This window comes from Coregonus clupeaformis, chromosome 15 (assembly GCF_020615455.1).
Source record: "Coregonus clupeaformis isolate EN_2021a chromosome 15, ASM2061545v1, whole genome shotgun sequence".
NCBI classification, from domain to species: Eukaryota; Metazoa; Chordata; class Actinopteri; order Salmoniformes; family Salmonidae; genus Coregonus; species Coregonus clupeaformis.
In genome coordinates, this window is record NC_059206.1 from 4,742,245 (window position 1) to 4,766,186 (window position 23,942).

General features: G+C 45.0%; 1 protein-coding gene across 1 annotated transcript in view; it reads left to right on the forward strand.

Moving 5' to 3' along the window:
* Nucleotides 1-23,742, forward strand: part of rapgef1b (Rap guanine nucleotide exchange factor (GEF) 1b) — a 77,593-nt gene extending 53,851 nt beyond the window's left edge. The window contains exons 8-28 of the mRNA XM_041897644.2: nt 170-284; nt 684-870; nt 1,213-1,767; nt 1,932-2,149; nt 6,496-6,663; nt 15,074-15,235; nt 15,833-15,922; nt 16,329-16,411; nt 16,735-16,843; nt 17,748-17,823; nt 18,241-18,325; nt 18,583-18,675; nt 18,959-19,073; nt 19,454-19,524; nt 19,659-19,743; nt 19,917-20,011; nt 20,204-20,282; nt 20,429-20,530; nt 22,305-22,402; nt 22,532-22,660; nt 23,043-23,742. Coding sequence (XP_041753578.2) covers nt 170-284; nt 684-870; nt 1,213-1,767; nt 1,932-2,149; nt 6,496-6,663; nt 15,074-15,235; nt 15,833-15,922; nt 16,329-16,411; nt 16,735-16,843; nt 17,748-17,823; nt 18,241-18,325; nt 18,583-18,675; nt 18,959-19,073; nt 19,454-19,524; nt 19,659-19,743; nt 19,917-20,011; nt 20,204-20,282; nt 20,429-20,530; nt 22,305-22,402; nt 22,532-22,660; nt 23,043-23,193 — 2,866 coding nt within the window. The 3' untranslated portion in view covers nt 23,194-23,742. The remainder of the gene's footprint in view (nt 1-169; nt 285-683; nt 871-1,212; nt 1,768-1,931; nt 2,150-6,495; nt 6,664-15,073; nt 15,236-15,832; nt 15,923-16,328; nt 16,412-16,734; nt 16,844-17,747; nt 17,824-18,240; nt 18,326-18,582; nt 18,676-18,958; nt 19,074-19,453; nt 19,525-19,658; nt 19,744-19,916; nt 20,012-20,203; nt 20,283-20,428; nt 20,531-22,304; nt 22,403-22,531; nt 22,661-23,042) is intronic.
* The last annotated feature ends 200 nt before the right edge of the window (nt 23,743-23,942 follow it).

Genomic DNA, 23,942 nt, shown 5'->3' on the forward strand with positions numbered 1-23,942 from the left:
ATTAAGCACGAAATGCTGATTTTACCATGACAACCCCTCAGTGTCATATCCCACAATCTTGCTCAAGGAGCAGTAAACTGTGTGTGTGTGTATTTCTTTTGTCAGCCTGGTTGGGCCTAAAAACCTCCATTCTCACTGATAGTCCTACGTCCTACTTCTCTCTCTCCAGTCCACCTCCAGCCCTGCCCCCAAAGAAGCGTCAGTCGGCCCCGTCGCCCACCCGGGTGGCAGTGGTGGCCCCCATGAGCCGTGGCTCCAGCCTGCCCTGCAGCGTCCACAGACAGGTACCACCAACCCACACCAAGGGTTATGGTTGAATAACACCCACTTACTCGATAGTAATACTGTGGTCTTGTACACTGGTCTACTATAGAGCATCTGCATCAGAGTATGGTGTTGATCAGGGTGGATTACCAGACTATAGTGAAATAAAGTGATAACGTGATACAGTGATAGATACATAACTAGTGACTGACTAAATCAGACTTGATTAGGCCGGCCATTACTGGATCATATATCCACAAAGTTTTCTATTGTTTGATGAAACTGACTGTGTAGCTGACTTAACTGGTTTCTCCTTTGATTTTCTGTCTGTGTGTATGTGTCTGCCTGTCTGTCTGTCTCTATGTCTGTCTTTGTCTGTCTGTATGTCTGTCTGTATGTTTGTCTGTCTGTGTGCGCAGCAGCAGGACTATGAGCAGGAGTTCCTCCAGAGGCGTTTCTCGGGGGGCAGCCAGTCATACGGGTGCGACTCCCCGCGCCTCTCGCCCTACAGCAGCATGGGGAAGCTCAGCAGGTCTGAAGAGCAGCTCTGCTCCATGGAACAGGACAGTGGACAGTGCTCCAGAAATACTAGCTGTGAGACACTGGGTAGGAGCACAAACACATATACATTCAATTAGACACTCATCATAGTCACAGTTGATCTTTATACACTGTCTGTACCCAAATAGAAACGAATACACAAGCACTCCAATTCAAACACAAATTTTTTCACACACTATAAAATACACACAACACAGTACAATTGTTTTAGTAAAGATGGACAAAAATACATAGACTGAACAAACACCCACTTTACATGTCAACAGCCTCACCTCACCTAACCACAAACACTTGTTATTTTCTCTACAAATGTCTCCCTCTTTCTAACCTCTTGTCGCTGTCTCCTTTTACAACACATTTCACTGCACCTATTTTTTTTTAATCCAGACAACACAGAGGGTTACGACCCCGACTACGACTTCCTCCACCAGGACCTCGCTGTCTTCACAGGGGACCCCCACCTGCCCTCCACCGCCGCCCCCTCAGGGGTCACGTCCCTGTCCCCCCTCCCTGAGTCCCACAGCGAGTGCCCCTCCCCCGTCCCTCCTCACCCCCGGTTCAGGTCCCCACCCGTCCCCCCCCACCACCAACAACCCCACCCACCCCATTCCGAGCACTGGACCCCCGTCATCCCCTTGCTACCATCCCGCGTCAGTGCTCCTCCAGCGTTACCCCAGAAGAAGCGACGCAGCTCCCAGGTTTCGCCCTATCAGGACGGTTGTGGCTCCTCGGGGGGGCCCTTCAACGAGAGGTCCCCCTCCCAATACGATAACCTGTCAGAGGAGGAGCTGCTGCACCCCACGCCCCCCTTCCCCCTCTTCATGCCCAATTCGCCCATGCCCCAGAGCAACGGGGGGGTGTTCGTGGCCCAGCACCAGGCTAACGAGAACGCCGACGTGCCCTCCAGTCCACCGCCGCTGCCTGAGAAGAGGAACAAGCACGGTGAGTGGCAGAGGGAGAAATGGAGACTGGGTGTGCGGGAGAAAGGAAGGGACAGAAGGAGTGGAAGAGATTGAGGGAAAGATGGGAAAATTGAGGCTGGGAATGTGCATGTTAACGTTTCACTTTAATCACTTTTAATCTCCTGCTATGTAATCTCCTCCCAGTCCTGGCGTACATGCAGTTTGTGGAGGACTACTCGGAGCCCCAACCCTCAGTGTTCTACCAGACCCCACAGAATGAGAGCATCTACCAGCAGAGGAACAAACGCTTCCAGGACGTCTACGGCCTCAACGACTCCTTCAGCAGCACTGACTCGGTCCACGAGCCCCTTCCCATACCCCTCTTCCCACCCCCCGCCCTGCCCCCCAAGCAGAGGCAGCTGGTGAGTGTGTGTGTGTGTGTGTTCACCCTCAAGTCCTCACCCCCCCACTCACACATTCTGGGAGCCCTTATTGACTACGCCACCTCAGAGCTCACCAGTGGAATTTCTCAATCCTCTGTAGCGGTCTTGTTTCAGAAGGACACTAGAGATTGATGCACTGGTTATGAAGGTGGAGCGTGCAAGTGCACACTATGGGAAAAGTGTGACGAATCGGGAGCCCAAGGTTCTTTGTGAGGTCTCCTCTCCAGGTGGACATCCATGTGGTCATGGTTGAGTGCTGAATGGTTAAATGTTTTACTCGTAGGGGTTTAAGGTTGATGATTTAACACATCTAACTTTGTTCCAAGTCAACAATTAAACGTGGAAATCTAAAAGGTGAAAGTTTAAGCCCCCTGTGGTGGGTCATGGTGCTGCAACAGTAGTTATTGCCTAGGGGTCAAAGGTGAGGGGTCGGATTCCCACGGGGGTCATTTATGCTGTATGACAACCAGTAGACAGTCTATAGGTCTATAGGTCATTTGCAACCAGAACACGTGTCAATGTAGAGCAGGGTCGTGTTCATTAGGGCACGCAACGGAAAATGTTTTAAAACGTGCAACGGGAAATAAAAAGGGACCTTTCTTATTGGACCCTCCCTGTTAAAGTCATTTTTCATCAGTTTGAGGCCTGATCAACACGACCTAGAATAAAAACTCTGAGGTAATTTGTACTCGTCAGGTGGTTGTAGGCTGGTTGGCTGGAAAGGACAGTAGTCCAAAGCTGCATTCTTGCAGGAATCCATTCCTCCATCTATCTCTCGCTGGTATCTCTCACTGGTTTTGTTCAGTCTGCCTAGTCTCTTGTTCTTTCTTCTCTTGCTCGTTCTCTCTCGGTCAATCAGTCTATAGAGGGGAGAGCTGTGGGGGAGGGGCTAGGGAGGTCAGGGGGAGGTCAGCTAGATTTTCAGGTTAATGGGGATTGGTTCAACATAGCTGGGGATTGAGGTGTCAAGTGGTGAGGTTAGACTATGCATTAACCTGTAAAGATAAAACCTTTATGGTGTCACCAGTTAGACACTTGTGTCATTTGATTTGTCAGATTAGACCTGGGTAGAGGCTAGCAGAGGCTGGTGGGAGGAGCTATAGGAGGAAGGGCTCATTGTAATGGCTGGAACGGAATAAATGGAACAGAGTCAAACGTGGTTTCCATATGCTTGATGTGTTTGATACTGTTCCATCTATTCCATTCCAGCCATTACAATTTATTTATTAACCTTTATTTAACTTGGCAAGTTGATTAAGAACAAATTCTTATTTACAATGACGGCCTACCCCGGCCAAACCCGGACGACGCTGGGCCAATTGTGCGCCGCCCTATGGGACTCCCAATCACTGCTGGATTGTGATACTGCCGGGAATCGAACCAGGGTCTGTAGTGACGCCTCTAGCACTGACATGCAGTGCCTTAGACCGCTGCGCCACTCGGGAGCCCGTTGGCTGTATTTTTCCTCCATAGCTTGTTCTCCTTCTTTTTAAATAGGGTGCCAATTTGTTTTCAGCACTTTTATTTCCATGACTGATCAATACTCGTTTTCTCATGGCTCTCTCTTGTCCCTCTGCAGCAGACATATGGTTAGCAATATGTTTGGAACATCAAATCGCAATAAAATCACAGTATAGTGTCGCAATACATATAGGATGGGTATTACAATACATATAGAATTGTGAGAATCGCAATACATATTGTATCGGCATCTAAGTATCATGATAATATTGTATCATGAGGTCACTGGCAATTCCCAGCCCTAATAGTAAGCAGACCTACAGTGAGGGAAAAAAGTTTTTGACCCTGCTGATTTTGTACGTTTGCCCACTGACAAAGACATGATCAGTCTATAATTTTAATGGTAGGTTTATTTGAACAGTGAGAGACAGAATAACAACAACAAAATCCAGAAAAACGCATGTCAGAAATGTTATAAATTGATTTGCATTTTAATGAGGGAAATAAGTATTTGACCCCTCTGCAAAACATGACTTAGTACTTGGTGGCAAAACCCTTGTTGGCAATCAGAGGTCAGATGTTTCTTGTAGTTGGCCACCAGGTTTGCACACATCTCAGGAGGGATTTTGTTCCACTCCTCTTCTCCAAGTCATTAAGGTTTCGAGGCTGACGTTTGGCAACTCGAACCTTCAGCTCCCTCCACAGATTTTCTATGGGATTAAGGTCTGGAAACTGGCTAGGCCATTCCAGGACCTTAATGTGCTTCTTCTTGAGCCACTCCTTTGTTGCCTTGGTCGTGTGTTTTGGGTCATTGTCATGCTGGAATACCCATCCACGACCCATTTTCAGGGCCCTGGCTGAGGGAAGGAGGTTCTCACCCAAGATTTGACGGTACATGGCCCCGTCCATCGTCCCTTTGATGCGGTGAAGTTGTCCTGTCCCCTTAGCAGAAAAACACCCCCAAAGCATAAGGTTTCCACCTCCATGTTTGACGGTGGGGATGGTGTTCTTGGGGTCATAGGCAGCATTCCTCCTCCTCCAAACACGGCGAGTTGAGTTGATGCCAAAGAGCTCAATTTTGGTCTCATCTGACCACAACACTTTCACCCAGTTCTCCTCTGAATCATTCAGATGTTCATTGGCAAACTTCAGACGGGCCTGAATATGTGCTTTCTTGAGCAGGGGGACCTTGCGGGCGCTGCAGGATTTCAGTCCTTCACGGCGTAGTGTGTTACCAATTGTTTTCTTGATGACTATGGTCCCAGCTGCCTTGAGATCAATGACAAGATCATCCCGTGTAGTTCTGGGCTGATTCCTCACCGTTCTCATGATCATTGCAACTCCACGAGGTGAGATCTTGCATGGAGCCCCAGGCCGAGGGAGATTGACAGTTATTTTGTGTTTCTTCCATTTGCAAATAATCGCACCAACTGTTGTCACCTTCTCACCAAGCTGCTTGGCAATGGTCTTGTAGCCCATTCCAGCCTTGTGTAGGTCTACAATCTTGTCCCTGACATCCTTGGAGAGCTCTTTGGTCTTGGCCATGGTGGAGAGTTTGGAATCTGATTGATTGGTTGCTTCTGTGGACCGGTGTCCTTTATACAGGTAACAAGCTGAGATTAGGAGCACTCCCTTTAAGAGTGTGCTCCTAATCTTAGCTCGTTACCTGTATAAAAGACACCTGGGAGCCATAAATCTTTCTGATTGAGAGGGGGTCAAATACTTATTTCCCTCATTAAAATGCAAATCAATTTATAACATTTTTGACATGCGTTTTTCTGGATTTTTTTGTTGTTATTCTGTCTCTCACTGTTCAAATAAACCTACCATTAAAATTATAGACTGATAATTTCTTTGTCAGTGGGCAAACTTACAAAATCAGCAGGGGATCAAATACTTTTTTCCCTCACTGTATCTTCATACAGTAGGACACCACTGAGAAAGAGAGAGAGAGACCGTCAGTCGTCTTCTGCCATCCACCAACCACTGTCTATTTGAACACTTCCAAAACTTTTATTTGGATGATTTCTGTTGTAAAGTATTATTTTCCTCCAACTGTATTTCTCTCCTTCCTCTCCTCCTCCTCCCTCTCTTCTCCATCTCCTCCTCCTCCTCCTCCCTCTCTCCTGGTAATCTTGGCTGGTGGTGTAGGGGACTTGATGAGGTCGAGGATAAGCCTGTTTACCTCCTCGTCCTATTCCTCCTGTCCAATAAGCCACCATGTTACAGGCTTTACACGCTCTGGCGACTTTACACGGCTTTGAGAAATAAAAGTCATTTTGACGGTCTGCCAGTGCCAGTCAGATAATAAGACTGATGGGGGGGGAATCATATTTCAAGTGTGTTTTGGGCCTTGTAGTTGGCCTGGTTTCTTTGAAGCTGTAGAGTTTGGACCGTGAGAGCTTGGTAGGTTTAGCGTGCCGCAGTCAGATCTGAATACTGTGAGCGAATGCAGTTGTCCGGACTATTTGGTGTCTTCTGAGCTTCTGACCCCTAGCGATGACCTTTGACTTTTGCTGACCGTGTGGCTGAACTAATTACGCTAATTCATGTTCAGTGTCAGCAACGAGGAGTCTTCTCCTTCCTCCATTGATTCCATTCTTCAGTGGTAGATTTCACCATTGCTGGTGCTGTCCTCTGCTTAACTCTCATTTCTGGCTCTGGTTCTAAAACTGCTGCTCCATCTGCTCTATATCTAGTGTAATAAACTTTACTATTTTTCTTTCTTTGTCTCTTCTTAATCTCTTTCATGTATTTTTTTCTTCCTTTTCTTCCCCTATTCTCACTGCTTCTGTCTCTCTTTCTTCTTATCTATCTTTCCCCTCTCCTTTTTTCTTCCATTCTCTCCCTCCTCTCCTCCTCAGGCCTCCCACTCTTCCTCCCCTTCTTCCTCCTCATCCTCCTCTCTGTCGTGCCACCTCCAGCCGTCATTGGTGGCGGCGGCGGAGGAGGCGGGCTCTGGCCTAGGCCTCAGCCTATCGGTTTCTAGCTCCTCCTACCTGAGTGGACACGCCTCATTAACCACACCCATGGTGAGTCTACCTGATTGGCCCTAACGGCCCAAAGGGCAGGCCTCCAGTGCTGTGTTGTCTGGATCTGACTGACGATAGCCCTGAATTATGTGGTTCTGTTTCTCCTGAGTGGCTCACGGCCCCTCTGTTTTATTTACCCGGTTATGATGCGTTTTGTTGTTCGTCTCTGGGCATGGTTCCAAAATTGATTATGATAAATGTGTGCTCATGATGAACAGGTAACTGCCAAAATAAAGGAAACGTCAACATAAAGTGTCTTAATAAGTCATTGGGCCACCACGAGCCGCCAGAACAGCTTCAATGCACCTTGGTGTCTGGAAATCTACACCATTCTTCCACAAGAAATTCCATCATTTGGTGTTTTGTTGATGGTGGTGCAAAACACCGTCTCAGGCGCCAATCCAGAATCTCCAATAAGTGTTCAATTGTGTTGAGATCTGGTGACTGACACGCACACACACACCCTTTAATTTGATGGGAGCGAGTAATAGGACTTTGGGTCAGGGACCTCCACAGCAGATAGTCTATACCTGGTGATGAATGTTGAGGTGGTTAGCTGAGCGCATGATAACCATGTTTCTTTTGTTCTCTATGGCTCCAAGGTCAAGTTTGTCCCATAGGGCAATTGGTTTTGCAGCAAAGGAGCATTAAGACAACTTTGAACATATACAGTTGAAGTCGGAAGTTTACATACACTTAGGTTGGAGTCGTTAAAACTCGTTTTTTAACCACTCCACAAATGTCTTGTTAACAAACTATCGTTTTGGCAAGTCGGTTAGGACATCTGCTTTGTGCATGACACAAGTAATTTTTCCAACAATTGTTTACAGACAGATTATTTCACTTATAATTCATTGTATCACAATTCCAGTGGGTCAGAAGTTTACATACACTAAGTTGACTGTGCCTTTAAACAGCTTGGAAAATTCCAGAAAATGGTGTCATGGCTTTAGAAGCTTCTGATAGGCAAATTGACATAATTTGAGTCAATTGGAGGTATACCTGTGGATGTATTTCAAGGCCTACCTTCAAACGCATTGCCTCTTTGCTTGACATCATAAGAAAATCCAAAGAAATCAGCCAAGACCTCAGAAGAAAAATTGTAGACCTCCACACGTCTGGTTCATCCTTGGGAGCAATTTCCAAACGCCACGTTCATCTGTACAAACAATAGTACGCAAGTATAAACACCATGGGACCACGCAGCCGTCATGCCGCTCAGGAAGGAGACGCGTTCTGTCTCCTAGAGATGAACGTACTTTGGTGCGAAAAGTGCAAATCCATCCCAGAACAACAGCAAAGGGCCTTGTGAAGATGCTGGAGGAAACAGGTACAAAATTATCTATATCCACAGTAAAATGAGTCCTATATCGACATAACCCGAAAGGCCGCTCAGCAAGGAAGAAGCCACTGCTCCAAAAAACCATAAAAAAGCCAGACTACGGTTTGCAACTGCACATGGGGACAGAGATCATACTTTTTGGAGAAATGTCCTCTGGTCTGATGAAACAAAAATATAACTGTTTGGCCATAATGACCATAAGTTATGTTTGGAGGAAAAAGGGGGGCCTTGCAAGCCGAAGAACACCATCCCAACCGTGAAGCACGGGGGTGGCAGCATCATGCTGTGGGGGTGCTTTGCTGCAGGAGGGACTGGTGCACTTCACAAAATAGATGGCATCATGAGGAAGGAAAATTATGTGGATATATTGAAGCAACATCTCAAGACATCAGTCAGGAAGTTAAAGCTTGGTCGCAAATGGGTCTTCCAAATGGACAATGACCCCAAGCATACTTCCAAAGTTGTGGCAAAATGGCTTAAGGACAACAAAGTCAAGGTATTGGAGTGGCCATCACAAAGCCCTGATCTCAATTCTATACAAAATTTGTGGGCAGAACTGAAAAAGCGTGTGCGAGCAAGGAGGCCTACAAACCTGACTCAGTTACACCAGCTCTGTCAGGAGGAATGGGCCAAAATTCACCCAACTTATTGTGGGAAGCTTGTGGAAGGCTACCCGAAACGTTTGACCCAAGTTAAACAATTTAAAGACAATGCTACCAAATACTAATTGAGTGTATGTAAACTTCTGACCCACTGGGAATATGATGAAATAAATAAAAGCTGAAATAAATCATTCTCTCTACTATTATTCTGACATTTCACATTCTTAAAATAAAGTGGTGATCCTAACTGACCTAAGACAGCGAATTCTTAATAGGATTAAATGTCAGGATATGTGAAAAACAGAGTTTTTAAATGTATTTGGCTAAGGTGTATGTAAACTTCCGACTTCAACTGTAGAACCCATATGGATCACAATGACACAGAGTTCTAGTCAATACAATGGGCTAGTCCATCAAGTCATAGGGCTGACAGCCATCAACACTACTATATACAGTAGGTCTACTAGTGATCCACATTAGAAGCAGCACAAAAGTATAGCAAGCCAAAGTTGTGCTCTGTGCATTCTTATATAATCTTGTCAACAACATATCAATGTGCTGACAAAAACAAAAAACATCAGCGTCAACATCACATTCATCATCAACATATTGCTCCTCTATTATTCCTCAAGCAAGGGAGGAGGCCAATGACATCACAAATTTCCATCAGACCAACTCCTTTGGATGCCCTACTCTTTGAAGTTTTGCAGTTGTCTAAAAAACAAAAAAAATGTACCCTTTAATGTGTGTACTTTACTGTATTTATACTTGGGATATCACTTTTCAACAGTAAACGTTTTTTTTAAATCACTGGAGGACATTTTTAACAAAGCTAACGCTTGACACTGTTATCGCCTGACCCTTGACCTCTAATGGATATGAAGCAGATGATCTTGGTCTTGGGGAGTGGGCTGACCCCATATGGCCCCTGGGTGTGGGGGGCACGCTGAGGAGGTCGGGAGGAGGGGTGAGCATCTCCCTGTGGAATCACTCCATATGGACCTGGCCTGATGCAAAACAGATTCCCTCTCCTGACCTGCTCTTCTTCCTCCTCTACCGTTCTTCTCCCTTTTTCTCCTCCTCCAATCCCCCTTTCTCGTTCCTCTTCACCTCTACCCGTTTTTGCCCACTAAATCAAATCCAACTTAATTTACACGTTAAACATCACAGTACACTTTACAATTAAATCCAGCCCTTTTCCTGTCCCCCACTTCTTCACCCTTCCCCTCCTCTCTCTGTTACACCTCTCATGCCTCCCCCAAACCCTCAATCCCCACCCAGTGTGTGTGCCAATGGAATGTTCACATTCCTCAAGTCCTCGGGGCGTGATGTTTTGGGGGGATGCCATGAGGATGGGACGTCTGGAAGGAAATAGAAAATATATGCAATATATTTGATTTAGTCATTAGATTTAGTGCCAACAATGCCATTCCAGTGGAAAGTCTTTCTTCTCCGCTCTCTCTCTCTGTGTGTGTGTGTGTGTGTGTGTGTGTGTGTGTGTGTGTGTGTGTGTGTGTGTGTGTGTGTGTGTGTGTGTGTTTAGTATGTTTTATGGTTGTACATTTGTGGGGAATGGTATGTGGGAACATTTTGTTGGGTGGAAAGAATAGAAACTGTCCTTAGTCTTCAGTGGAAACATCCTAATTCGTTCTTATTCCACTTTTGCATACCGTGGTGCCTTAGGTTTAGTGTCTGTTATGCTTGTGTGGGTGTGGGAGGGAGGGAGAGAGAGATGGTGTGTGCACGCCCGTCTGTGTGTGGTGTTCATCAGTGATCTATGTAGGGCTGACCCCATTTAGTCGACTGGTCGATTGTTTGGTCAATAGACTGTTGGTCGACCAATACTTTTTTTAGTCAAGCAATTGCCGGCAAACATTTTTATAGCACGTCTTGATTGACGCCTGTCTCAGTGGACTAATCCATTGGAGACCGCGGGGATGGCACACCAGTATCACCACTAGTACATTTACCGTTAATTACCATCATTTTTCAATGGTTGTTTGGTTACCGTAATTTCTATTAATGCATTCAATATATTATTATTACCGTTTTTTACAGTTCTCATTGTCGGAGTGGACACGTTGTTTGCAGAGCGCACAACCTAGGCTATACTTGTGAGAAACAAGTTTAGATTTATTTCATTCCATTTACGAGTTGTTAATTTATTAATTGTTTTGTTTGGAGTGCTCCTGTCAGTGTTGAGTAAGAACGCGCACCTGATTACGCATAGAAGTAGGCCTAGGCTACCTGGCCTGCGCGCAAATATAGGCCTATAAATGTGCCCATTTGGGGATCTGATACTATTTCTGATTGTCTTAATTCACCACCGCTAATGAGCTGTAGAGCTTTCTCAAAATAACATTTTCCTTCACCTCAAACAGCAAGTAAACAAAGTCTGTTTTTACATCCATTGAGAATGACAATAGTTCCTGAATGTAGCCTATTTTTAAAATCTTTCCATCTCTCTCCCTTTCGATAACCACTGGTGGACCAAATTGATAGTTCATACAATGTTTCAAGTTCCTTGCAGACAGGCCATGCATAGACAATGGGATTTGTTTTTATCAGGAAATGTTCTACCTGCAGGCTGCAATGTTTTTATTTGTTGGCTTTATGTAGGCTATTTTTACATAATTGGCAATGGCAATAAAAGTTACTTTTAGATTTATATAATTTTCATGTAGATTTAGATATAATTTGAATGAATCACATGACAATGATTTTGAGATACGTAGACTTTATTATAAAATAAATGAAACTGTTCCACGAAAATGTGCATAAGAAAATCATAACTGGCACGCATATCTCAGGCTCCCTCCTTGAGTCATTTGTGTGTTTTAATTATTTAATCACCGTGCTTAAAGAAATCAGACAAGCTCATTAGCCTACATAATTGATTTTATTAAAACACATAGGGTGTGTCTATATATGGACAAAATGCACGTTTTAAAATTACGACCAGTCGATTGGTCGAAAGAACAGACGACTCTTGGTCAACCAAGATTTTTTAAAATCTGGGACACCCCTAGATCTATGGTCTGTCTGCTCTGGTATGTATACATTAACATAACAGGGTTGGTATACAGTAACATAACAGGGTTGGTAGGAAGTAACAGGGTTGGTAGGCAGTAACATAACAGGGTTGGTAGGCAGTAACATAACAGGGTTGGTAGGAAGTAACAGGGTTGGTAGGCAGTAACATAACAGGGTTGGTAGGCAGTAACATAACAGGGTTGGTAGGCAGTAACATAACAGGGTTGGTAGGCAGTAACATAACAGGGTTGGTAGGCAGTAACATAACAGGGTTGGTAGGCAGTAACATAACAGGGTTGGTAGGCAGTAACATAACAGGGTTGGTAGGCAGTAACATAACAGGGTTGGTAGGCAGTAACATAACAGGGTTGGTAGGCAGTAACATAACCAGTGGCGTGTATTCATGGATGCCAAGTGAAGCCAGGCTTCCCCAAATATTTGACCAATAAAAAATACAAATAAAAGAGGTATAACATGTTGAGCTGAGCTGTCCTGGTGCAGCAAAATGCCCCCCAAGGGAGGCCAGTTTGGATTTGGCTTCAGACCAATCAAATCACTTCCTAAGCAAAACGTCATTTTCAGAAAAACTTTTATGGTCTGCTTGTGTTGATGTCCTGCAGTAGCTAGCTTGCTAAATCGGCCCTTTCCTAAGCAATGGATGGAGATGGGGATTTGGACTTGTGGTTTTGACTTAATTCTCTTTACAGGCCAATGATTATGATCTAACCATAAATTAATATGTTGTGCCTCGGGCCTGAGACGATTGAAGTTCAATATGTAGCCTAGTAAGCTCACATTAACTAACGTTAGCTAGCTAGCTAACTTACCTGATTCATTGTTGCCCATGCAAAGAAGTCAGGCTAGCAAGCTTTTTAGCTAGGTAGCCTATGATAACAAAAACTAAAAGTGTACTGTATGACAGAGCCATAGACCGTTTTCCCAACATGAAAGAGAGGAGGATGGCATTGGCATTTTTGAGTATTTTTTTGTTTGTTTTACTTGTGTGCGCAGACAGACAGACAGACAGACAGACAGACAGACAGACAGACAGACAGACAGACAGACAGACAGACAGACAGACAGACAGACAGACAGACAGACAGACAGACAGACAGACGTACATACGTACATACGTACGTACCATGGACAGCCACATGATATTTAGCAACATTGATTGGACTAAATTGTTTCTTTATGTTTGTTTTCAGTGTGTTAAAGTCAGTATACAGTGCATTCGGAAAGTATTCAGACCACTTCACTGTTTAAACATTTTGTTACTTTACAGACTTATTCTAAAATTTATTAAATTCATTTTTTCCCTAATCAATCTACACACAATATCCCATAATGACAAAGCGAAAACAGGTTTGTTGAAATTTTTGCAAATGTATAAAATAAAATAAACTGAAATCTTATTTACATAAGTATTCTGACCCTTTGATATGAGACTCGAAATTGAGCTCAGGTGCATCCTGTTTCCATTGAGCATCCTTGAGATGTTTCTACAACTTGATTGGAGTCCACCTGTGGTAAATTCAATTGATTGGACATGATTTGGAAAGGCACACATCGGTCTATATAAGGTCCCACAGTTGACAGTGCATGTCAGAACAAAAACCAAACCATGAGGTCGAAGGAATTGTCTGTAGAGCTCAGAGACAGGATTGCGTTGAGGCACAGATCTGGGGAAGGGTACCAAAACATTTCTGCAGCATTGAAGGTTCCCAAGAACACAGTGGCCTCCAAAATTCTTAAATGGAAGAAGTTTGTAACACCAAGACTCTTGCTCCCAATACCTTTAACCCCACCTCTCAACTCCAATTCCTCTGTGCTAACCACTCTCAGTAAAAGCCCGCTTGGAGTTTGCCAAAAGGCACCTAAAGAACTCTCAGGCCATGAGAAATAAGATTCTCTGGTCTGATGAAACCAAGATTGAACTCTTTGGCCTGAATGCCAAGCGTCACGTCTGGAGGAAACCTGGCATCATCCCTACGGTGAAGCATGATGGTGGCAGCATCATGCTGTGGGGATGTTTTTCAGCGGCAGGGACTGGGATACTAGTCAGGATCGAGGGAAGGATTAATGGAGCAAAGTACAGAGAGATCCTTGATGAAAACATGCACCAGAGCACTCAGGACCTCAGACTGGGGCAAAGGTTCACCTTCCAACAGGACAACAACCCTAAGCACACAGACAACGCAGGAGTGGCTTCAGGACAAGTCTCTGAATGTCATTGAGTGGCCCAGCCAGAGCCCGGACTTGAACCCGATCTAACATCTCTGGAGAGACCTGAAAATAGCTGTGCAGCGATGCTCCCCATCCAACCTGACCGAGCTTGAGAGGATCTGTAGAGAAGAATGGGAGAAACTCCCAAAATACAGGTGTGCTTGTAGTGTCATACCCAAGAAGACTAGAGTCTGTAATCGCTGCCAAAGGTGCTTCAACAAAATACTGAGTAAAGGGTCTGAATACTTTTGTAAATGTCATATTTCTGTTTATTATTTGTAATAAATTTGCAAACATTTCTAAAAACCAGTTTTTGCTTTGTCATTATGGGGTATTGTGTGTAGATTGATGGGAAAAATGTAATACATTTTAGAATAAGGCTGTAGCATAACAAAATGTGGAAAAAGTCAAGGGGTCTGAATACTTTCCGAATACTTGTTGATTTTATATGTTTAAGTTGAAATGGTGCTGGAATAGCGGAGGCAGTGCTCCTGTTGTCTTTGTGCTGACTTGTGGTAACTCCGTGGTTCTAAATTAGTAGTTGTTTAGTAAACTGTTGAAAACATTAACTTGCTTGTTACATGCAATATTTGCTTTGTGGACTTCACCGGACAGATGTTGTGTTTTGTGGTGAAACAAACGTATGTGTAGTTGAATTTATTCCGACACTGTGTGACTGTTGTCTTTTTGTTGTCACGGCCTTATTGTATATCACGGTGGCATATGAACGAATGTGTTATAGAGCAAACAACGCAATTATCACACCATAGGTTGTAAAATTGCTTTTTTACTGGCTTGGCTTCCTCTCTGATTTTACCCACGCACCGCTACTGAACATAACAGGGTTGGTAGACAGTGTACAGCGTGTTACAGCAGGTTACTAGCTTTCTGCTTCTCCTCCTCACAGGAATCTGCTCACCTGGGCGCCATGACCACACAATCCCGGACAAACACACACTCTGATTCACACTTACAATCACAGTCACATGGAAGGCATGGAAAGGTTGATATCAGTCCATTCATTGTTACAGTATGTTGAACCATAAATCCACATTAGTCCAGGAGGAGGAGGTGCTGCTGGGGACTCTTTTTCTTTCTACTTTACCACTTCCTTTTCTGCTTTGATTATGTCTGATTTATTTTCTCAACCTGTCATAACACTGTCCTTTCATTCCTGGTTTCCTTTCCTACTTTCCAACAATCGCAGAGTTCAGACCAGGTCGCCTTGACCAATGCCACCATATTGGATGGCAGCATGGGCAGGCCCGACGGTTCCCTGGCCGACTCATTGGGCTCTGTGGCTGTCTGTCTTCCTCCTTCTGAGACCACTTCTCTTCTAACTGATTCTCTCCTCCACACCTCAGCAGTGGTGAGCTCACAGACACAGGCAGACATAGTCAGACGGGCAGACAGAGACGGGCAGACAGACAGGGAGATAACAGGGAGATATGTTTCAATAATAAGGAGTCATTTTAAAGTGGATGCCCGTCAGACAATAACATTGTTGGTGACTCATGGACCATTTACCTTGTCATACCAGTAATCACAAAGCATCAAAACTGTGGACCATAGTGAAAGATTTCCTCCTGCTTTGGTGATTGTTGACTACTTTCTAGTCTGCTTATTCTATTATCCTGACTCTGATTGTAGATGTGGGTCTAAATGAACCCATATAACTTTTGACTCTGTTTCTGCCTATTCACCATCATGTGTAACAGACACACATTATACTGAAATACTGTACACTCATTAAACACTAATCATGTACACCAGTGCCACCTAGTGGCCAATTATTGACACTTCCAACCAGTAAAAACCATACAACTCAATGTAGAAGTGCTTTTCCATACCTCACCGCAGCCCTGAGTTTTCTGTCCCAATAGATGCTGTCCCCACAGTATGTTCTAGGCTAAATTATTCCGAGGCCGTCCCTCTCAACCATGGTGTCCCTCTTCTCTTCCCGTAGAGCGTGGACGAGGGTGGCGAAGGCGAGTATGTCAACCTGTACTCATCCAGCCAGGCCAATGGGGAGCTGGAGCTGCCTCCCTGCCTCAGAGTAAGTAACTAATGCACTCAACCTAGTAGGATTGTCACGATACACCATGGCAAAAAAATGAAAGCACGAAGCAGACTAAACTCGTTGCTCCTTTATGCCAAACATTGTGTGCTAAAGCTTGGGAAAAATAAACACATGACTACATAAGGCAGTTTAGGACTGTTTTCCTTAAGAAATTACAGCTCTAGGATCAGATTATTGGAACAATATTAACTGTAATCATTAGGGGGAATAGCAAATATCTGATCCTGTATCAGTGGTTAATGACAACTTCTACCTATTACATTAGGGGTAGCTAACTCCATTTCAACTCTGATGGAGACAGCCTTTGTGTAAATGATGTGTTGGTGTTCCATGATTCCTGCTCCTCAACCTACCTTGACAGAGCTTACTCTGCCCCACACAGCCAATCGCTGCTGACGATGTCATTCAAGACCCCGCCCCACAGATGCCCTCCTCCAATAGCAAGGAGGCTCTGGACAAGGACAGGTATGGGATAAAGTGACCGCTCAGGTCACATTGCATAAACAGTCCCTCTCCCCTTCAGGCGTAATGTTTTTACTTGATCCGGTGATCCTAGAAGGTAAAACGCCAATTAAATGAAATGGATACTGATTAATGACAAATGCTAGGTATATGTAAGCATAGACATAGAATTACTAGACGAGACAAAGCCCCTTCAGACCAGTGACATTTGAATGGAACACTTATCATGGGTAACAATTCTATTCTAGGTAATAATTTAATGTCTATGTATGTAAGTTGAGGTAAACTGACCTAACGGTGCTTCCGTCTGTCTGTCTTTCTGTCAGCAGGAGGCAGAAGTCGACAGACTCGGTCCAGAGCGATGAGGAGGAAGTGGATGAGCTCTCTCTCATCGACCACAAAGAGATCATGTCCCGGATAACACTCAAACAGGAGGTAATGCTGCCCTCATTCATGACTGCACTAACATTATTACCCATGTCTATTGGCTAAGTGAGCATTGTCTCTAGAAAACTGTGTGGTTGTCTTTGGCTACAATTTCTTTAAATGCTATTCTGTTCATGTTACATACTGTATGTGAGACTCTGACATAAGAAACCTTCACACTGGTGGTATTGACATTTCACTCACATTTCTTCGACTTACTCTCAGTCCACTACTGACCTCTAGAGGAACTGCAGGGCATGTTTCCTCATTATAATTCCCTTTCCTTTTTTAGGTTTGGTGCAGTCTGACAGACAGGTGTGTGTGTGTGTGTTTGTGTGTGTGTGTGTGTGTGTGTGTGTGTGTGTGTGCTGATCCCGGTCCCCACTCTGCAAGGTCAGAGGCAGAGAGAGAGAGGGAGAGAGAAAGGGATAAAGAGAGAGGGAGGTCTGGTTAATCAACAAAGGACAACTGTAGCGGTAAACCAGAGTATTATTGTTAGGATCTGTCTGCTTGTGTGATTAGTCTGTGTCCTGCGTACGCCAGCCCTCTCCCTCGCTCTCTCCCCCTACACTCTCATTCTCTCTCTCTCGTCAGTGGAGCTGGTGCTGGGGAGGGAGAGCATGGACAGAGAGGAGAGAGCTGCATTTTGGGCTAGACTGCATTCCTGCCTTAATCCTCATAAATTCTCTCCCTAACCCTCTCTCTCTCTCTCTCTCTCTGTCTCTCTATCTGTCTGCCTCGCCCCCCCCCTATCCCTCTATCTTCCTCGCCCCCCTCTCTCTCTCCCTTTTCCTTTCTCTATCTGCCTCACCCCTCTCTATCGATCTGCCTTGCCTCCCTCCTGTCTCTCTCTCTCTCTCTTTCTCTCTGCTCTCTTTTTCTCCATCTCTCTCATTCTCCCCCTCTCTCTCAGAATGACGATGGTCCTGATGTGCGTGCTGGATCAGGGGATATTCTGTTAGTCCACGCCACAGAGACAGACCGCAAAGGTAGGTAGCATTTATCACCGTTCGACAGCAGCCCCTATTAGAATGTGTGTTACTGTGGTTCTGGGTCAGTGGCACAGTGTGTGTGTGTGTGTGTGTGTGTGTCATAGATCTAGTTCAAACCAGAGGGATCTGATCACAATTTTTGTCTTGTTAAATTGGTCTACAGTGACATGTGAACAGTTGTAGAATAGCTGCAGTATATCTTGACATAGATAGAACATTCTTGTTTTTCCAGCTTATTTCTCTGTATATCAGAGGTTACCAGACGTGTTCCATCCTATTCATGTCATCCATGCTCTCTAAAGTTGAGAGGATCCATCGTTAGTTGTCAACCTCAGATGATTTGTGGTGGACTTAAAGGGGTGGACTTAAATGGGCGGACTTAAAGGGGTGGACTTCTCCTCTGCTCCCCTACAGATCTGGTGTTGTACTGTGAGGTCTTCCTGACCACATACAGGACCTTCATCAGCCCAGAGGACCTAATTAAGAAGCTGCACTACAGATATCCTTTTTTGGTTGCCTCGAGTGTCTCAACACCAGCTAGATACTGTGTGTTGGAATACTAACAACTGAATGGATATGGCTTGTGGTGATGAGATAAATACAGAAAAGGTGTGTAGGTAAACGTGATTGTCCCAACCATGTTGACACCTAAAGTTACTGCTGTGAGATTAGAAAAAATATTCATTATTTTGTGAATATGGGATCTAATACTTGAGAGTGCAGGTCATTTCAGTATTCTCCTTGACCACGGACCACATACACCAGGTTCTGTCACAGTCCAGACACGTTTAAGAAGCGGGTCAGCAAGAACACCTTCTTTGTGCTCGTTAGAGTGGTGGACGAACTGTGGTGAGAATGGATGGACATATTCTATACAGTACCTAACTCAGACTCTCCGTAGAGCCACAGAGGTGGCTTTTTACTGTTAAAGCTCCACTCTCTCTGGAGATGGGACCCAAGGGTCTTCCACAATCTTTCTAGGCAGTAGATAGCCCTGGGGATCCAACATATCAGAAATGACTTCCAAAGAGTGTGTTTGAAGCAGACAACCCTCAATGGTAACTTACCTTTCAGTGTTAAGTGAATTAACTTCTCCTTCCTTTACTGTTCTCCTCTCCCGCCTCTCCATCAGTCTGGTGGAGTTAACAGAGGACATCCTGAAGCAGCTGATGGACCTGGTGTTCAGGCTGGTGTGTAACGGCGAGCTGAGCCTGGCCCGCGTGCTCCGCAAGAACATCCTGGACAAGGTCTGTCCACCAACACCACCATCTTCACCTCCCTCAACACCTTCACCTCCCTCAACACCTTCACCTCCCTCAACACCTTCACCTCCCTCAACAGCTTCACCTCCCTCAACAGCTTCACCTCCCTCAACAGCTTCACCTCCCTCAACACCTTCACCTACCTCAACACCTTCACCTACCTCAACACCTTCACCTCAACACCTATCCCCCTTTAACATCTTCACACTGTGTTACACTTAATAAAAGTGCTATGGTGTATAGATCAAATCTATTGGTATTGTCAGTTAGAATATTCAGGACAGGGTCTCATTCTGCAGTAGCTTGTGATTAGGAGGCATTTTGAATGTTATGTCTGTAAATGAATTGTTGTTATTGTTTTGAAGGTGGAGCAGAAGAAGCTGCTGCGCTGCACCAACTCCCTCAAGCCGCTGGCTGCCCGGGGCGTGTCCGCAAGGTAGGGGTCAACCAGGGGTTAAGGGTCAGGGGTCAGGAGAGAATGGAAGGGGCTATGACAACCTCTTCTTGCGTTTGCTTGTACAATCGATGTTTGCTTTCTGTCATTAAGCTTTTTTGTGTGTGTGACCACAGGCCCGGAACGCTGCATGACTTCCGCAGCCATGAAATCGCCGATCAGCTCACGCTTCTGGATGCAGAACTTTTCTACAAAATCGAGGTACCAGAGAGCCCTTTACTATCCTTGTTTTGCTTCCAATTCACTGCAGAGAAATTGACATTCTGCTCCAGTGATCTAATCCTATATATCTCCCTCTTTCTCTCCTTAGATTCCTGAGGTGTTAGGGTTAGTGACTGTCCTAACTCTATATATCCCTCTCTGTCTCTGCTTAGATTCCTGAGGTGTTGCTTTGGGCCAAGGAACAGAACGAGGAGAAGAGTCCCAATCTGACTCAGTTCACAGAGCACTTTAACAACATGAGCTACTGGTGAGAGCTGGACCTGAGCCTATGCTTACAGCCTGTCTATGCATGACATACCTCCCACCAGATGGACCTAATCACTCCCAAGTCACCTAGCTTTGCAATGACCGGTCAACACCTCACAATGGCCAAAACAAAAACACACACACACAGTCTCGCTTTCTCTCTCACACAACACTGTTTGTGTTTGTCCTCTAGGGTGCGCTCTCTAATCATTCAGCAGGAGAAAGGCCAGGACCGAGAGAAGCTGCTCCTCAAGTTCATTAAGATCATGAAGGTGACCGACCTCAACGTTCATACAATCACAGCTCTTCCTCTTAACTAAATATAATTTCCTGTTAACTAAATATAACTTACTATATCTAGTTAATGACTAACTCTCTGGACAACTGTTCTTATCCTATTTCTCCTCTTTTTATGTAGCACTTAAGAAAGTTGAACAATTTCAACTCGTACTTGGCAATACTGTCTGCCCTGGACTCGGCCCCCATCCGCAGACTGGAGTGGCAGAAACAGACCTCAGAGGTGAGTCAAACAGTAGTGGATTAAGTCTGACATAGAGATACAGTGGGGGAAAAAAGTATTTAGTCAGCCACCAATTGTGCAAGTTCTCCCACTTAAAAAGATGAGAGAGGCCTGTAATTTTCATCATAGGTACACGTCAACTATGACAGACAAAATGAGATTTTTTTTCTCCAGAAAATCACATTGTAGGATTTTTTATGAATTTATTTGCAAATTATGGTGGAAAATAAGTATTTGGTCAATAACTAAAGTTTCTCAATACTTTGTTAAATACCCTTTGTTGGCAATGACACGGGTCAAACGTTTTCTGTAAGTCTTCACAAGGTTTTCACACACTGTTGCTGGTATTTTGGCCCATTCCTCCATGCAGATCTCCTCTAGAGCAGTGATGTTTTGGGGCTGTCGCTGGGCAACACGGACTTTCAACTCCCTCCAAAGATTTTCTATGGGGTTGAGATCTGGAGACTGGCTAGGCCACTCCAGGACCTTGAAATGCTTCTTACGAAGCCACTCCTTCATTGCCTGGGCGGTGTGTTTGGGATCATTGTCATGCTGAAAGACCCAGCCACGTTTCATCTTCAATGCCCTTGCTGATGGAAGGAGGTTTTCACTCAAAATCTCACGATACATGGCCCCATTCATTCTTTCCTTTACACGGATCAGTCGTCCTGGTCCCTTTGCAGAAAAACAGCCCCAAAACATGATGTTTCCACCCCCATGCTTCACAATAGGTATGGTGTTCTTTGGATGCAACTCAGCATTCTTTGTCCTCCAAACACGACGAGTTGAGTTTTTACCAAAAAGTTATATTTTGGTTTCATCTGACCATATGACATTCTCCCAATCCTCTTCTGGATCATCCAAATGCACTCTAGCAAACTTCAGACGGGCCTGGACATGTACTGGCTTAAGCAGGGGGACACGTCTGGCACTGCAGGATTTGAGTCCCTGGCGGCGTAGTGTGTTACTGATGGTAGGCTTTGTTACTTTGGTCCCAACTCTCTGCAGGTCATTCACTAGGTCCCCCCCGTGTGGTTCTGGGATTTTTGCTCACCGTTCTTGTGATCATTTTGACCCCACGGGGTGAGATCTTGCGTGGAGCCCCAGATCGAGGGAGATTATCAGTGGTCTTGTATGTCTTCCATTTCCTAATAATTGCTCCCACAGTTGATTTCTTCAAACCAAGCTGCTTACCTATTGCAGATTCAGTCTTCCCAGCCTGGTGCAGGTCTACAATTTTGTTTCTGGTGTCCTTTGACAGCTCTTTGGTCTTGGCCATAGTGGAGTTTGGAGTGTGACTGTTTGAGGTTGTGGACAGGTGTCTTTTATACTGATAACAAGTTCAAACAGGTGCCATTAATACAGGTAACGAGTGGAGGACAGATGAGCCTCTTAAAGAAGAAGTTACAGGTCTGTGATAGCCAGAAATCTTGCTTGTTTGTAGGTGACCAAATACATACATAATTTGCAAATAAATTCATTAAAAATCCTACAATGTGATTTTCTGGAGAAAAAAAATCTCAATTTGTCTGTCATAGTTGACGTGTACCTATGATGAAAATTACAGGCCTCTCTCATCTTTTTAAGTGGGAGAACTTGCACAATTGGTGGCTGACTAAATAATTTTTCCCCCCACTCTATGTGATATAGCTATACTAGATATCCATACTCAAGTGTTTGAATTGTATTTCTATGGTGTCTCTTTAATATACTCGGGTATCGGGGTGTGCTGTGGGTAGAACACATTGTAACACACACTGTTGGTCTCTCCCAGGGATTGGAGGAATACTGCACTTTGATTGACAGCTCGTCGTCTTTCCGAGCGTACCGGGCGGCTCTGGCCGACGTGGAGCCTCCATGCATCCCATACCTGTAAGTCTGTGTACATACATGTGCAACTGAGCCGGGTAATGTTCAATGAAATGGTGTGTTTTTGTGTACTCGTCATAGGACTGTCCTTTATCTCTCTGTTTCTCTCCTCTTCCTCCTCTCTTCTCCCAGCGGTCTGATCCTGCAGGACCTGACCTTCGTCCACCTGGGGAACCCTGATCTCATCGATGGGAAGGTCAACTTCTCTAAGCGCTGGCAGCAGTTCAACATCCTGGACAGCATGAGGCGCTTCCAGCAAGTGTGAGTAGAAAGGTCATCCCAGGAGAAAAGCATCCACAAACCTCTAAACAGATAGCGAGCATGGTATGAATATGGTCTATTTCAGGGATGGGCAACTGGCGGCGGGCCCCCCTTTTGTAGGTCTGCGGAGCCACTGCGGCTCCTCATGAGTTCCAATTTTTTTGTGGCTCCCACCCCCATCAGTTGCCCATCCTTGGTCTATTTCATGTCATTCAATAAGACTACAATAATCATCCCATGTGAGGTAAGCAGTGAACCAAATCTTATATGAAAACCTTCAAATTAACCCCCATACAACAGAAGGTGCACCATTTCCAGCATTCATATTTGTATCGCTTATCCATCGGCAACTCGTTCTGTCTGTCTTTCCGACTCTCCAAAGGCATTATGAGCTGAAGCGCAACGACGACATTGTGTGCTTCTTCAACGACTTCAGCGACCACCTGGCCGAGGAGGCGCTGTGGGAGCTCTCGCTAAAGATCAAGCCTCGAAACATCACCCGGAGACGGACAGAGCGCGAGGAGAAGACCTAGTGGTGCCGAAACCCGGGACCAGGGCCCGCCGAGGGATCTCCACTGTGCTACAGACACTAACTCCACTTTACGACGGACGGACGGGCGGACGGACGGGAAGGATAGATGGACGGACACAATCAGCTGGACCTAACTAACATGGGAAGAGAGACTGACTAGGGCTGGACCAGAGCACATACAGTAGGCTAGTAGGGAGGAAAAGACTGCCATGGTTTAGTGACTCTGCACTGCTCTGCTACACTGGGATATTATGGGGGGGTTTTATGATTGGGATTACATGGGATTCTCTCCACCCAGAACTGGTGTTGGCAGGGGAGAAACTCCTAACCAATGGGAGGAGAGAGGAGAAATACGTTTTAAGAGACTTCATGTAAGGAGAGGATATGGAGAAACCTCTCCCATTTTAGTGTGTGTCTGTGAGTGTGAGGTGAAAGCTCCTCTACACCCTCAGATACCAACACCTTATTCCCTTCTCTTCCCCCTTACAGTGAGGGAAAAAAGTATTTGATCCCCTGCTGATTTTGTACGTTTGCCCACTGACAAAGACATGATCAGTCTATAATTTTAATGGTAGGTTTATTTGAACAGTGAGAGACAGAATAACAAAAAAAAATCCAGAAAAACGTATGTCAAAAATGTTATGAATTGATTTGCATTTTAATGAGGGAAATAAGTATTTGACCCCTCTGCAAAACATGGCTTAGTACTTGGTGGCAAAACCCTTGTTGGCAAACACAGAGGTCAGACAT